Source organism: Bison bison, unplaced genomic scaffold, assembly GCF_000754665.1.
Source record: "Bison bison bison isolate TAMUID 2011002044 unplaced genomic scaffold, Bison_UMD1.0 scf7180017864472, whole genome shotgun sequence".
In the NCBI taxonomy this organism is placed as follows: Eukaryota; Metazoa; Chordata; class Mammalia; order Artiodactyla; family Bovidae; genus Bison; species Bison bison.
This window is the reverse complement of record NW_011495033.1, coordinates 12010679-12026693: the sequence shown is the minus strand read 5'-3', so window position 1 is coordinate 12026693 and position 16015 is coordinate 12010679. Positions and strand designations below refer to the sequence as shown.

Below are 16015 nucleotides of genomic sequence, written 5' to 3'. Positions count from 1 at the left end.
AGTTCAAGACTGCTCATGGCTGCTACTCCCAAGTCTCATAATTTCCAAATCTGTTTACTTGGGTCACTCCTGCAGACACTGGTCAGTGAGTATCAGAATTTTCCTACTTAATTATCTTCCTAACTGGAAAACTAAGGCTAAGCTTACCTGCAAATTGATAAGCCAAATCCTCTTATAAGCAGCAAAGAAATGGATCAAAAATTATAACTACCTTTTAAAGAGATAAACAATTTTACATCTATAGAATAAGAAAAGAATGAGATAATAAAGAAACATTCACAGAAAAGATATTAAAAGCATATTTCAGAAATTTAAAAAACTGTAGAAATAAAAAAAAGAACATACTGTAGAAATTAAAATGCAATAAGCAGGTTAGGAAATAAAGTTGGGGATATTCTTTTAAAGTAAAACAAAAAGACAAAGAGATAGAAAATGGAAAAGGAAGTTAGGGGTTCAGTGTAGGAGATCCATTATCCAACTGACATGATTTTGAGAAAGGGGCAAAAAAAAAAAAAACAAAACAGCAAGAAATAAATTATCAAGAATTGAAGCCTCTGAGTGGGAGCAGTGGGTGCAGGAGAGTGCAATTTTGCATTATAAAATTGTGATATCACTGTATGTACTGCTTTGGTACAAAAATTTTATTGAATAAGTAAACAAAAATAAAACTCCAAATGTCAGCAGAAAAGCATCGGGCCTAATGATGCCTCAGTAGTTGAGTGTAATCACTGCTCCCATAAAGTACAGAGACAGACCCTTGAGTAGCAATATATAGAGAAACAAAGAAAGGAACTGTTAGAACACACAGACACCACTCCCTCCAATGATTAACTAAAACATTTGCCTTCATTCAACTCCCTAAATTCATTCATAGGAGCTAGGTACCTGGATGAGATACTAAAACTAGATAATCAATGACAGCAGTTTATTTCAAAAATTCAATTCTGTAATAAGACTTTGAGGAATAAATCATAGAAAACGTAATAAAAAGGAAGCTAAGTTATTACAAAATCTTAGACGGCTTCAGTATCCATAGAACACCAGGTTCATGCCAGGGCGGCCATGACTGCAATCATGGGAAAGTTTAGAAAAGATCGCCCTCTAGAGGCGTGTCTCATTAACCATTTTAAAACAAAACGTGAAACCTGCAGTCTATGGCGTGCCAAAGTTAAAATACAGAGAAAACACAAAATATTTCATAAAGAGTAAAGAGCAAAATAAAAAGTACCAATTTTGCTTCAAGTGATAACTACTTTAGCCAGAATTTATTTTACGGAATAAAATTAAAAAGAGAGAAAAATATGCCATACTACAAATGATATAGACAAAAGATAAAATAGTCAAATAGACTGGTTTTTATTGTATTACATTTAATATAAAGTAAAATTTAGAGATAATAAGAGTTTTTGAAATATATTCCATAGGTGGTTTTATTTTTCTCAAAACTATCTTATCTTAAACTTCCTCTCAATTTTGCTATGAACCTATAACTGCTCTATAAAATAATCCATTAAAAAATCAAGCTCTCTTTATTTAGTAGATGGTTTCTTCAACTAGGGCTTCTGAAATAGAAGCACTTTGTTTTCAGGACAGTATTTATTATAAGGCCTCTCTTTTCAATCTACTTTCCCTAAAGAACTCGTCTGCCCTCTCAGAAATAAGAGGGAGCGACATGAAAATATTTTAAGTATGCATAGTTTTTGTGCATAGAAATGTCAAAACAAAGATTATCAACTAACTTATGAGGAAAAAAAAAACTCACTAGGAAAACTAATAGACTTAAAAAAAGAAATTAGAAACTTCACCAGAACTACAAGAAAGTACACGCAACCAGTTAAAAAAAAAAGTACTAAACTATGATAGCCTAAAAGAAGATTTTTATCCATTTAACATGTATACACTATATGTATACTCTGTGTCATATGAGGCATAAAATTTAAAGCAGAGCTACAGTGCACATGATTGATTTTTCTTGGCAAAAATTAAAACATACAAATGGAAACTTCAATCCACAAGTAAACAGTGATGTGGAAAGAGAAGTCAAGAAACATCACATTATTACTGATTGTCCTCAGGACGTGAAACTATATAAGGCTGAAACGTGTGGTTGCTTTGTATTTACAATTGTGATGTGGTCTGCATCAAGAAAACTACCGATCAACAAAAGTAAGTAAGTACAATAAACCACTGAATGAAGGCCATAAACAGAGTTTCCGACAGAAACAAAGAATGCCTCGTGTAGATGCCAGGAAGAAAAGTGATGCTGCCAGTCACTGAGAAGCACTTTATTAAAATAGGGAGACTTCGGTCCAAGCAATTGGAGGCCCCATCTACAGGACTCAGAGTCTTATCAACTAATTCCGTTTGAAAGCAGCAGAATCTGGAATTCAGATGCCTGAAGCTATGATTCCCTTGAGGACTTGTGACTTAATGGGAAGGAGACACCTCTGAGAACCACAGAAGTGAATCCAAAACCTCTCTGTTGATGCAACGGAAAAAAAAAAAAAAAAAAAAAGGAAAAAAAAAAATTCCTTGAAAGCCCTATCATATAGTAACCGCCATATTCTTGAACCTAAACTGGAAAACTAATTTGCAAAATGAAGAAATGCAAAGGCCAGAGAATGGATGGATTAATTTATTCAACAATATTTCCTAATGTATGGTATCACATACATAAAGAAAGCTGAGCACCAAAGAATTGATGCTTTCGAACTGTGGTGCTAGAGAAGACTCTTGAGAGTCCCTTGGACAGCAAGAAGATCAAACCAGTCAATACTAAAGGAAATCAACCCTAAATATTCATTGGAAGGACTGATGCTGAAGTTGAAGCTCCAATACTTTGGCCACCTGATGTGAAGAACACTGGAAAAGATCCTGACACTGGGAAAGATTAAGGGCAGGAGGAGAAGGGGGCGACAGAGGATGAGATGGTTGGATGCCATCACTGACTCAATGGACACGAATTTAAGCAAACTCTAGGAGATAGTGAAGGACAGGGAAGCCTGGCACGCTACAGTCCATGGGGTCAAAAAGACTCAGACACATTAAGAAACAATGTCAGAAATCAACTTATCAATTTTGAGTCTAATAATGCTACAAGATCCTATACATAATAAGGTCACAATTATATTTCAGTCACTTATTATTGGATGATTTCTTCATTTACTCTCTTTTCTGCATATAAGGTACTATACAAAAATATGAATAGTGAATAGGTCCTATATACCTCATCAGTAATAAACAAATTTAATAATGAAACTAATCACAGCAGCTAATCTTTTCCTAAGTTATTTCATATGTGCCAGACACCATTCGAAGTGCTTTGATCCTCACAGTAACTCTCTAAGGGAGGTAATTTTATTATCCCCATTTTACTGATAGAGAATTAAGGCACAGGTAGAGCAAGTACTGTGTTTAAATTAAAGGAGTCAGAAAGTCACCCAGCTTCCACCACAGGAAGTCCGACTGCAGGTCCTCCAACTGACTCCAGAAGGAAGTCACAGTTAATAATGGAGATCATCAAAAATAATAGGTAGAAAGCAGTAAGCAATAAATCCAGATAAAGAACTTACAGAAGAAACAAATACTGGAGTTAGGCACTTTAGGTTAAGAGGGAGAAAGCACACTGTGAGCTGAGCTGAGCTGCCAAGATGCATTCAACATTTACCTGAAGAAATAAGCAGAAAGCAATTCAGGTGCAGAAACAAGGTGCCGACTGAAGCTGAAAAGCAAAAGCAAGTAATTAAATTTGCTTGAAGCATAAATAATAGTGGCAGAAAGGGTTTCTTCATTCAGCAAAAACTTCCTCACTGGTAAAGGGAATGCCTCATCTCCCAGAGGACTACTTGCCTGTCTCCTTGAAGCTCCCAACACCTGCAACCACACTCACTTCCTATTTCTATGAGAAAACAGAAGCAGTCTTCTCTTTGCCCTCTAGTGTGAGTGCACGCGTGCTCAGTCAGGTCCGACTCTCTGTGGACCCCATGGACTGCAGCCCGCCAGACTCCCCCATCCACGGAATTTTCCAGGCAAGAACACCGCAGTGGGTTGCCATTTCCTACTCCAGCTTTGCCCTCTAACTTCTCCCCATTTTCCACCAATGCTCATTGAAAAGCCTGTCAATACTGGCCTCCAATTTCTCTCTTCCCATCCTTAATAAAATCCACCCCTATCAGGCCCCCACGGCTTCACCAAAATTGCCCTTATCAAAGCCACATGTCCTCTTTTGACTAAATGCAATGGTATTCTATCTTTTTCTCAGTCCTTATCTTAATTGTCCTATTGGCAGAATTTAACACATTAATCACTCCGTCTCTTTTCTCAGAAGAAAAAAAAACTGTCTTCGTTTGGGCTCTAGGATTTCTCATGTGTGGCTTTCTTTCTATGCCACCTACTACTTAAAAGTTGGAGGGCCCTAGGGCTCGGACCTGGGACATCTCCATCTTTTCATACTCATTCATTTACTAGGTGATCTCCTTCTGCTTTGGCTTTCTTTATCTATGCCTTCTCAACATTTATTCTCAGCCTGTTCCTTCCCACTGAACTCTAGATTCATAAAACCAACTACCTACCTAGCATCACTAGGTCAAGATCCCTCTTAAACTAAACATGTCCAAAACTTCTGACCCTGTCTTTATCCCCAAACCTGCTTCACCCCCGTGATCCTCATTTCCTGTGATAGTAGTCCCACCCTTCCAGGTGCTCAGGCCAAAAGCCTTACTGATCACCCTGACTTCTCTCTTTCCTCGCCTGGATTTCTGCGATACCCTCTTCATTCATCTCAAAAGGGTTCTAATCTTACCAGACGGCAGACGGTGCATTTTCAGTACACATCTCCATTCTGCAGTCTTGCCATGTCACTCAAAACCCTCCACAGCTTCCCCATTTCACTCTGAGTAAAAGTCAAAGGCTGACATGACCTGGCTGCACTTCCTCTCTGACCGCATCTTCTACCCTGCAGCTTGCATGATGTTTCTCGGCCACATGGGTCTCCTTGCCTCTCCAGGGACACTCCAGACACATTCCCAGCTCAGGGGTTTTCCACTGGCTGTTTCTTCTGCCTGGAACACGTTCTGCAGGTATCTGCATGACTTCCTCCCACACTTCCATCACAACGCTATTCAAATGTCATCTTCTCAGTAAGACCTGCCGGAAGCATCCTAATTTCAAACTGCAGTCCTCTCCAGTACACCCTATTTCCCTTCCTTTACTTTGTTCCATAGCACATAAAACTACCTATTTATCCATCCATCCACCTACCATCTATCCTATGTATCATACACATCACTCCACTAGAAAGTCAGTTCCATGGAAACAGAGATGTTTTCCTCTTTTATTCACTGCTGTATCCTTAGAGCTCAGGAACATAGTAACATTAATGAAAAGTTCTTGAATAAAATGAAAGAATCTTACAGATGTTAAAATGAAAAGCAACATTACCATGAATGAAAAGTTCTTCACTCTGACAAGTAATGAATTGTTTTTATTAGAAAACCTTGACAGATGTTTGAAAACTTTCATTTGAGGACTTAGAATCTACATTTTACCAAATACTAAGTGAGGCACCAAGGTACAAATATGAATAAGAAAAAGATCCTCTCTTCATAGAGGTTAATCCACTGGGAGACACAGGCATGCCAATGAACAAATAACATTAAAATATAATAAAATTATGTTCACAGAGTCAATACCAAGCCTGATAAAGAAGACACAACATCAAGAGATGTTTAAAAGAGGTTTAAGAGATGAAGTGACAGTGTTAGCTAGATCAGAATGAAGTAGGGTTTTAGTAAACATTCAGGGAATAAAAATTATATCGAGAAGAGTACGTCAAGAAATGAATATACGTGGCCTTTTAGGGAAGGGTACGGAAATGTAGGTGTGGTGGGACAACAAGCTGGGAGGAAGATAGAACCTTCCATAACATCCCAAAAGCATGGTGCAACACTGAAACACTGAAAGTAGGAAAGTGGAAGAGTGTGTTTACGGTTAACAAAGAAAATGCTTCCAACAGTTAAAAGAAAAAAAAAGGGCAAGAGGCTCCTGAAACAGATGAGGTAAGAAATGATGATAAGAGGTTCTTAATCATTTCTGTCGTGGACTACTTCAACAGTCCAGAAAAGTCTGTGGTTCCTTTCTCAGAATAATACTTACAAATGCGTGGGATACAATACAGAGAATTACAAAAGAAAACTGTATTATTATATTGAAGTAAAGTTAGCAATTAATTTTAAAAATTAAGTTCTGCTATAGTAACACATGTAAATAAATATTAAAAGCAGTAATATTACCTAATAATATATAAAAATTTTCAAGCAATGATGAGCATAAACCATATTTCAAAATATATCAACAATTCAAAACACTTCAAAATATATTTTTTGTATATGATACAAAAGCGTCTGTGTTTTTATTGGTGACAGTGTTACAAGAACTGCTATTACTGGCATGTGTTGTCTATATTCATAGTAAAAGAAAACATTTAACTTTGGGTACGGGATCATAAACCTAAAGTTGAGATATTTTCCTATCCACGTTCATGGATCTTAAGAATGCCTTACAAAGACTAAGGTCCAGGCGACAAGATTAGAAATGAAAGAGATATTTAGAGAGAGTTATGTTTCAAATAAATAAACATCCTCTGTTCAGTAAAAAATGGCAAATAGATAAAATAATCCTAACTTAAACTGGATTGCCTCCAGAAAGTAAAAAGGAAATATCCCTATATCAACTGTTATTTAACAGTTTCCTTTACTTTGCTAAAAAGAGCACAGACAAACAACGGTAATACCGCCAAAGCATGATTCATTTTCAAGATGAATCCCTCCCCGTTCAAAAGTTTACATTGTTTTTGACTAGCATCAGATTGTTTATCCACACAAACTGTAAATACATCATTTTTAGAACTAACCAACAACAATGCCCACTTTGTTTTGACATGTACCGTACAAAAAGAACATAAAGAAAAATGACCAGCACTCGAATGTCTGCACTTTAAAAATGAGAAAAAATGACAGAGTAAGCAGGTGAAATTCCAACTTCATAAAACTTCAGCACACATTATGAGGAGGAAAATGTCCCCAGAATTCCTTGTTTTCAAAGGGGAGTTTAAGAACAGCTGTGTCGCCCAATAACCCATAATCTCCTCTCTGAGATGTCTTCTGTTAACTTTATGCAAAAATATTAAGAAAGTTGTGAAAGCAATAATGCTGAGAGAAAATAATATATTTTGACAGAGAATTTAAGTATTACTCTTCAAAGGTCTAATCTTTTACAGATGACAAATCCTTAACTGGTTGGCACTTCGCACTCTTCAGCAAAAATACACAGAAAGGGACTTGCTCAGCACTCAAGTATGTGCTTTTTCCCCTTAGAAAAGAGCAGAGATGACCTCAATTTTCGGTGCATCTTATGCCTAAAGTCTAACACAGAACCTGGTATATGTACCTTATTAGAGAAGGAAGAGTGGGAAGAAAAGAGGAGCTCAGAAGAATGTTCTCTGAAAAGCCATGGAAAGACTATACATTCTTCCTATTTTTCTACTAATACATCTGGTTCTCTGGTCAACCTAGCCACCCAGCGTGCACACTGAACCTCTCTCCATGAAGTTTACAGTAAAAGTGAAGTTAAGAAAAATATGCAACACAAAAAGCAAAGCCCTTGAAGAACCTATGTTGTTCAATGTTCAGTCGCTAAGTTGTGTCTGACTATGTGACTCCATGGACTGTAGCATACCCGGCTTCCCTGTCCTTCACTATCTCCTGGAGTTTGCTCAGACTCATGTCCACTGAGTCGATGATGCCATCCAACCATCTCATCCTTTGTTGCCCTCTTCTCCTGCCTTCCATCTGTCCCAGCATCAGGGTCTTTTCCAGTGAGTCGGCTCTTCACATCAGGTGGCCAAAGTGCTGAAGCTTCAGCTTCACCATCAGTCCTTCCAATGAATATTCAGGGTTGATTTCCTTTAGGATTGACTGGTTTGATTTCCTTGCTGTCCAATGGACTCTCAGAAGTCTTCTCCAGTACCACAGTTTGAAAGCATTAGTTTTTTGGCTCTCAGTCTATACCACCTCCTAATTACAGAACAAAGTTGTATTGTTGTTGTTTAGTAGCTAAAGTTATGTCCAGCTCTTTTGTGACTCCATGGACTGTAGCCCACCAGACTCCTCTATCCATGGGATTTCCCAGGCAAGAATACTGGAGTGGGTTGCTATTTCCTTCTCCAGGGGATCTTCCTGCCTCAAGGATCAAACCCACATGTCCTGTATTGGCAGACTTTACTACTAAGCCAACAGGGAACCCAATGTGACAAAAGTTACACAAAAAATGTAAGGAATCATTTCTGAAGTAAAATGTCCTGCAAATAGCTGAAAAAATGAATAAATATCTCAAAGCTTTCTATACCTTTTAAACATGCTAAATACTTTTTTTAATGACTGTTTTTTAAAACATGCTAAATACTTTTTTTAATGACTGTTTTCACCCAAGACTTACTGTAAAAGATTTTCATGGACCACTGCTGCTGCTAAGTCGCGTCAGTCGTGTCCGACTCTGTGTGACCCCATAGATGGCAGCCCACCAGGCTCCCCTGTCCCTGGGATTCTCCAGGCAAGAATACTGGAGTGGGTTGCCATTTCCTTCTCCAATGCATGAAAGTGAAGTCGCTCAGTCATGTCCGACTCTTAGCAACCGCATGGACTGTAGCCGACCAGGCTCCTCCGTCCATGGGATTTCCCAGGCAAGAGTACTGGAGTGGGGTGCCAGTGCCTTCTCCCTCATGGACCACTAGTTAAATATAAATGAATCACAACTGTTCTTATAAAAAATAATAGAAGCAAAGCACAAAACATCATCTAGGTAGAAAGCAAAGATCCCAAACTTGGGACTTCCCTGGCGGTCCAACAGTTAGAACTTCACTTCCTAATGCAGGGGTTGTGGGTTCCATCCTTGGTCAGGGAGAGAAGATCTCCACATGCCTGCCTTGTGGCCATAAAACCAAAGCAACATAAAACAGAAGCAACGTTGTAACAAATTCAATAAAGACTTTAAAAATGGTCCACATCAAAAAAATCTTAAAAACAACAAAGGGCCCAAACTTTTCTGAGTTGCAGAATTTCTCCCCAGGATTCTAGTTACAAATATATTTTTTCAGTCTATCTTAAAATTTCCTCCAAGGAAAAAATATATCTAAATTTATCTATTACATGTATCTTTAATTGACTAAGTATTACAAAAGCACATGTGTTCAAGCAGGAGCTAAAACAAATAAGTATAAGGATATATCCAGAACCATAAAGATACACTCAAACAAGTACTTGTACACACATGTTCATAGTACCACTATCCACAAAAGCTAGAAGTTGGAAACAACCCAAATATCCATCAATGGATGAATGGATAAAATACTGTGGAACATTCACATAACAGAATACTATTCAACCATAAAAAGGAATCAAGTGCTGATACATACTACAAAGTGGCTGTACCTCAAAGAAGCCAGACAAAACGTGACATATTTTATGACTGCAGTTATATGAAATATCCATATCAGGTACATCCATAGAGATGGAAGCAGATTGGTGGCTGCTAGGGACTTGGGCACAGAAGAGCGGGGAGGAATTTCTTAAAGAATATGCAGTTTTTGTTTGGAGTGAAGAAAATATATTTGGAACTAGATAGAAGTTGTTGTTGTACAATTGCTAAGTCATGTCCAACTCATTGCAACCCTATGCACTACAACACACCAGGCTCCCTATGGACTACAACACACCAGGCTGCCCTGTCCTTCACTATCTCCCAGAGTTTCCTCAAACTTGTGTCCATTGAGTCAGTGATGCCATCCAACCATCTCATCCTCTGTCACTCCCTTCTCCTCCTATCTTCAATCTTTCCCAACATCAGGGTCTTTTCCAATGAGTTGGCTCTTCCCATCAGGGGGCCAAAGTATTGGAGCTTCAGCCTCAGTATCAGTCCTTCCAATGAGTATTCAGGGTTGATTTCTTTTAGGATTGACTGGTTTGATCTCCTTGCAGTCCAAGGGACTCTCAAAAGTCTTCTCTAGCACCACAATTCGAAAGCATCAATTCTTCAGCACTCAGTCTTCTTTATGGTCCAACTCTCACATCTGTGCATGACTACTGGAAAAACCATAGCTTTGACTATAAAGACCTTTGTCAGCAAAGTGATGTCTCTGCTAGATTTCCAAGGAGGAAGCATCTTTTAATTTCATGGCTTCAGTCACCATCCTCAGTGATTTTGGAGTCCAAGAAAATAACTACAACCACTCTGGTAGTATCTACCAAAGTCAAGATTTGCATATGTTGTAACCTAGTATTTCCACAAAAATGAGCACACATTTGCACTATGAAACAAGTACCAGCATTTTCATATCTTCATTATACATAAGAACTCCACAAGAAACCACCAAACTATAAATCAACAGTTGGAGAAAGAATAAACAAATAAGTAGAAATATATTTATACAAATGGAATATGTAAGAGAAATGGAAATAAATGAATTAAACCTACATAGAAATATATGAATTAATCTCACAAACAATAGTGAGCTATAGTTCACTTTTTTTAAAAGGAAGTGATTACTCTAAAGCCAGAATCATGGTTTGCTTTTATGGAAAGGGGGCACAAAAATGGAGTTCTGATGTTTTATTGATTGATTAGGATTATGGTTATACAAGTATTTTATCTAAAATAAAGTAATGACTTATATGTGTCTTTGGGATTTGGGGAGCTTTTTGTGCAACACATTAACAGAAATCCCACAGAGGTGTATTTTAAGATAAAATGCAAATGCTGCTCTAAAATATGTATGACTCAAGACTATCCCCCTCCCACAATAGATATTTCTTAATGAACTACAGTACTGACTTTGGTTAAAGCCAGAGTTTTCTGGAAAAGATCTACAGATAAAAAATTCAATCTCTAAATTTATGAACACGGTCTTGAACACCATATTCCATATACATGGCATCAAGTAATCCTTATACAGTTAAAAAGTTAGGGAGTTAAAATATCATGGTAATGATCATCATCACCATACTTAAATTTATTAAATGATTTAATATGTTAAGAATGTCCTCAAATGAACCCAAGATCATCTTCGTATGAACAGATTAGAACAATGGGTTTATTTTATCCCAGATCTCAAAAATTAAAGGTAAAAGGGAGAAGGACTGTTGGGAACAGTGAAGAGAGAGAAAACTGAGTTTACCGTGCAGAGGGGATCCAGAGGGGCTGCTGGATAGACCTGGAACAGGGCTACAGCGACCTCCTTGCTTAGACGTCAGTTCCTGTTCAATCTCTTCCAGCCCAGCACTCTTCTGGAAACGGCTCATACGATTCACGACTCGTGGTGACATATGCGTTCGAACACAAGGCTGGCCACCATAAGGGTTGATTGGGAAAACATGGGAAGTGCCCCGGAGTGTACTGACCACAACCCAGCGACAGTCATGGCTGAAGCATATGTCTTGCACCTAAAATGAAACACGGGAAAACACAGAAATGACCGAAACTATTCAGATTTGATGAAGAATATCACACACATATTTCCAAATATAAACAGAAACGGTTGCCTGGTTACCAAATTTATCTCAGATCAGGTTATATTTTCAAAATGCTTATTTTAAAGATTAGACTCATTCTGAATAGTGATCAAAACTTTACATCAGGGATTTGATAAGATTTAGATATTCTAAAGGGAATTCTGTCTCTTGTTGTATAGAGTGCCAAATCAGAAAATAAGACCTAGGCGGTTTCACTCTATAAACCTATATTTAAAAAAAAAAAATATATATATATATACACATGGATAATATTCATTTCTTTAAAGGCATCTGCCTTCCAAAAAGTATAGAAGAGAAAAATTAAAACATACACTATACAATGTATACAAGGTGAAGTTATTAATCTAATCATTTGTTCAACAAATATGCTAAGTAACATGCTAATATATACTAGGAACAAGAGGCAGATAAAATCATCCTTGAGCTCACAGCCTACAAGGAAGGAAAGACATTAGAAATTAACAAAAATATAACATGCAAAAGTGAAATAACTATTACATATGAGGCACGGTGGTAACAAAAGAGAAGCAATATACAAACTCTGCTTGTGACAGGCAAAAAGGAGATGTTCGAGAGGGTAGATACAGATCAGGAGTGGCATCAAAAAACATGATCTGAATAGTTCTGGGTTCTGGAAATGAGTTTTGAAGTAGGATATATTTATAAAGAAAGGAAAGAAGGGCATTCTAATTCAGACATATTAAGATATTCTACTTTGGATATAAATGCATAGACATAAGATGGAAGGGGCTTCCCAGGTGGCTCAGATGGTAAACCTAAGTTCAATCCCTTGTTCAGGAAGATCCCTTGGAGAAAGGAATGGCAACCCACTCCAGTATTCTTGTCTGGAGAATTCCATGGACAGAGGAGTCTGGCAGACCATGGGGTCGCCAAGAGTCAGATACAACTGAGAGACTAACACTTTCACTTTCAAGATGGAAATGAATGGCAAGTAATTCTGTTTGCCAGAAACAACATGAAAGTCAGAGCAAGTGGTATCTGGATTTTATTTAGGAAAGAGTGGAGTAAAGATTTCAATTCTGAGCAACTCCCTAGCAGTTCAGTGGTTAAGACTCGGCACTTTCCCTGCCGTGGGTCCGAGTTCCATCCCTGGCGGAGAACTAAGATCCCGCAAGCAGCACAGCACAGCCAAAGAAAAACAGAGCATTCAGTTCTTGAAGGATGACTGTGGGAGTGAAATGCAGGGGAGTGGATTTGTAGTGGAGATAAGGATAGCTGAAAGAAAGTTAGGTAGGAGTTCCTTCAATAAACATAGCAGCTAAAGGACCCTGAAGAGAAGTAGGAAGAGAAAATGTCTCAAAACACTCTAATGACGACCCAAATGCCCATCAATAGATGAACTGGAGAAAAAAGATGTGATACATACATATACAGAGTGGAATATTTCGGCCATGATAACAATTTAAAAACATAAAAACTTATGTACTGCAGTGGTTGGCAAACACTGCAGGCCGTATACTCTCTCTCAGCTATTTCAACTACTCAACTCTGCCCTTCCAGGGTCAAAGTTACCATAGAAAATATATATAGATCAATGCATGCAGTTATGTTCATTAAAAAAATGAACTTTTTTACAGAAACAACTGGTTGGCCACAGACCTGATCTAGGTAAAGTCAGTCACTAAATTGTATGACATTTATCAGACACTAATATGGAATTTCCAGTATTTTCAAATTAACAAACTGAATTTATTACTTTTATCTTGAAACCAGTCTAATGGTGACAATTTAAACAAAAATCTCTATTTACGTTTATACTTTAAAAAGATAGCCAAGTAAAATTCAATACTGTTTTAACCACAGTCTCTTGAAAAACAGGCAAGTCACAGGTACATAAGAAAGATTTCTACACTGACTAAATGATAAACTAATTTTCCAGCACATAAAACAACTGTAAAACAGTATTTTAAAAAATAAACCAGACAACAAAAGTATGATAATTTAAAGATGCTGATGAGTAGGATTTAACATGAAAAATGCATGTGTGTCTCTATATATATGAATATGAAAAATACTAGCTAACATTATAACAACATGAACAAGTAAAACTCTCCAAGCAATCCAAGAAGCTAATTTTCAATATATTAAATCTTTGATAAGCCTAAATTCAGCTCAAAATCTTGACTAACATTCCAGAAGTATCCTACAAATAAAAGCTATAAGTATTCATCAAAGTACAAGAGCCTAGAACCTTTGAAATAAAAAGAAATTTTAGTTTTATACATCAAACAAATATTTCATTGCAAGACGACTGATAGGCAAAAATGATCAATACAGATAAACCCTAAAATGAACCACATACCCACCCATTTCAATTACTGTGACATATCCAAATGCCACGTTAATGTTATAATTAAAGAATCTCCTGATTCTTTATGCTGAGAAATTTAACTCCCAGCAAGTCTAGAATTACAAATAGAAAGTCGTTCCTCAAGTGTCTCATCTGTCTTCTTCGCCTACAGTAACTTTCAGCTAAACAAATAACAGAAAAGCAAAAGAAAAGGAAGCAGCAGGACAAAGGAAAGGGTAAATAGCAGAAGCAAGAGAGAAGAAACACAGCACCAGACGAATTTAATAGTATTGTACCATATGCAACACAAGCCAGAATCAAATAAATAAAAAAACTTTAGGCTTATTGAGTAACTTATGTTCCATCATCAGTGGAACTAAACCATGTTATCTAAAACCTTTTTCCAAAACACTTATAATCAAGACAACTTCTTGGTCTGGTCAAGGAAAAGAAGTTTCCTTCTTTTAAGAATACTTCTGCAATGAGGTGGTGGTAACAAACAGTATCAAGGCAAGAAGACAGAATCCCACTAAATGCTTACTTAGAAAACTGCAGTTAGAGAAGTGATTCTGCTCTATGACCTTAAAGACACATCAGGATACATAAATGAGCAGAGACGAGTTGCTGAAGACATCAGCAGTCAAGAAACTAGGGAAAGTTTAATCCTTTAAATAAAATTACAGAAGATAACAAGTCGCCTATCCACAAAATGCAAAATGATATAACTGTCCATGTTATCAAACAAGTTGGGTGGTTTTTCACATATTGTTAAAAATAAGAAAGATGGGGAACCCTCATTAAGACACTCATTATTATCAGTTTTGAGCTTTTAAATAAGCAAATGTCATCATGCTTAACAAGATATAAATGAGAAATACACAGTGCTTAATTGTTTTGCAAATTTCTACTGGGTTACATAATTTATTGCTCTTTAAATGCATTATTTGGCATATTTATAAGATCTCAAACTTGCTTCTTATTGTAATGATGAAAAATTTGGCTATGAGAAACCAATTAGGCCTGTAGAAAACTAAATTTTTCTTAAAACTTAATACAGCTGTATTTCAGTAATTCTAATTTATACAAGCATTTTTTCAGCAATCTAAATCAATTTCATTGATTTACTCACCCAAACAATATTTGGGGCCACAAAAGTCTAATATAGGAGACATATATGGAATAATTATGTCCAACATTTTATTAAAACAAAACCCCAAGAATATATTCATTCACAGAACAGGCTGAATTCAAATCACATATAAAATAACAGTATTTGAGCATTAGAATTAAGTGTCATTACATTTAAGAATCTAACATACAACAATCAGCATCACACAAGGCTCTAAATTTATGCCACCAATTTACTCCACGGTCTCAATTAACCAGTAAGAGCAGTTTAAAATTTTAGGGTTATTTTAACATCCTAAAATCCCTAACTTTAGTGTGCTAAGAAGCACCTAGATTATATAGAAGAAATACAGATTTTTGATCCCACGTTCAGAATTACAATTCAGGAGGTGTTGGGAGATCTTGGGGGAGACACGAGCAAGAAACCTGCAGTTTTTGAACACTCAGATAAGGACTCTGCTACTGACCTTAAGTCTCTAACATGGAGCTAGAAAAATTAATAAACTGACCAGAAATAGCAGCCCTGTAGCCCCATACCAAACCTTAGAAATTATGTAAAAGATACTTTTTAAAAAAATTAAGTAAAAGCAATGATTTCCTAGGGTGTGAGTGGGGCAGTAGATTGACTGAAGAGGGCCAGAGGAAACTTTCTGAGATGATGAAAATGCACGGTACTTTGATTTATGCTTATACAGATGTAACTAGTGGATGGCACGTGGAGCACCCGACTCCTGCCTTCACAGCCTCACCTGCCACCACTACAGACGCCTCCAGTGCACTGCCCACAGCCTCTCACAGCAGGCGCTGACACAGTTATGATCAGCCAGACAAAAGCAGGATGCTGCTGCAGTGTTCTGGGAAAGTATCCACTTTCCTGATAAAAGGAATTAACATCACTGAAGCTGTCCTTACTGTGTGAATTCATCTTACTGCTTTGAATTCAGAAACGATGCCCAGTAGAGTGGCAATTACAAAGTGATCACAAGAAAAAGAA

At 37.1% G+C, this 16015-nt stretch overlaps 1 protein-coding gene across 6 annotated transcripts in view; it reads right to left on the bottom strand.

Annotated features, from left to right (window-relative positions):
• BCAS3 (breast carcinoma amplified sequence 3) overlaps positions 1 to 16015 on the bottom strand; it is a 591772-nt gene that overhangs the window by 358756 nt on the left and 217001 nt on the right. For all 6 annotated transcript variants that reach the window (XM_010861584.1, XM_010861585.1, XM_010861586.1 and 3 more), the window contains exon 15: positions 11228 to 11492. In XM_010861584.1, coding sequence (XP_010859886.1) covers positions 11228 to 11492 — 265 coding nt within the window. The remainder of the gene's footprint in view (positions 1 to 11227; positions 11493 to 16015) is intronic.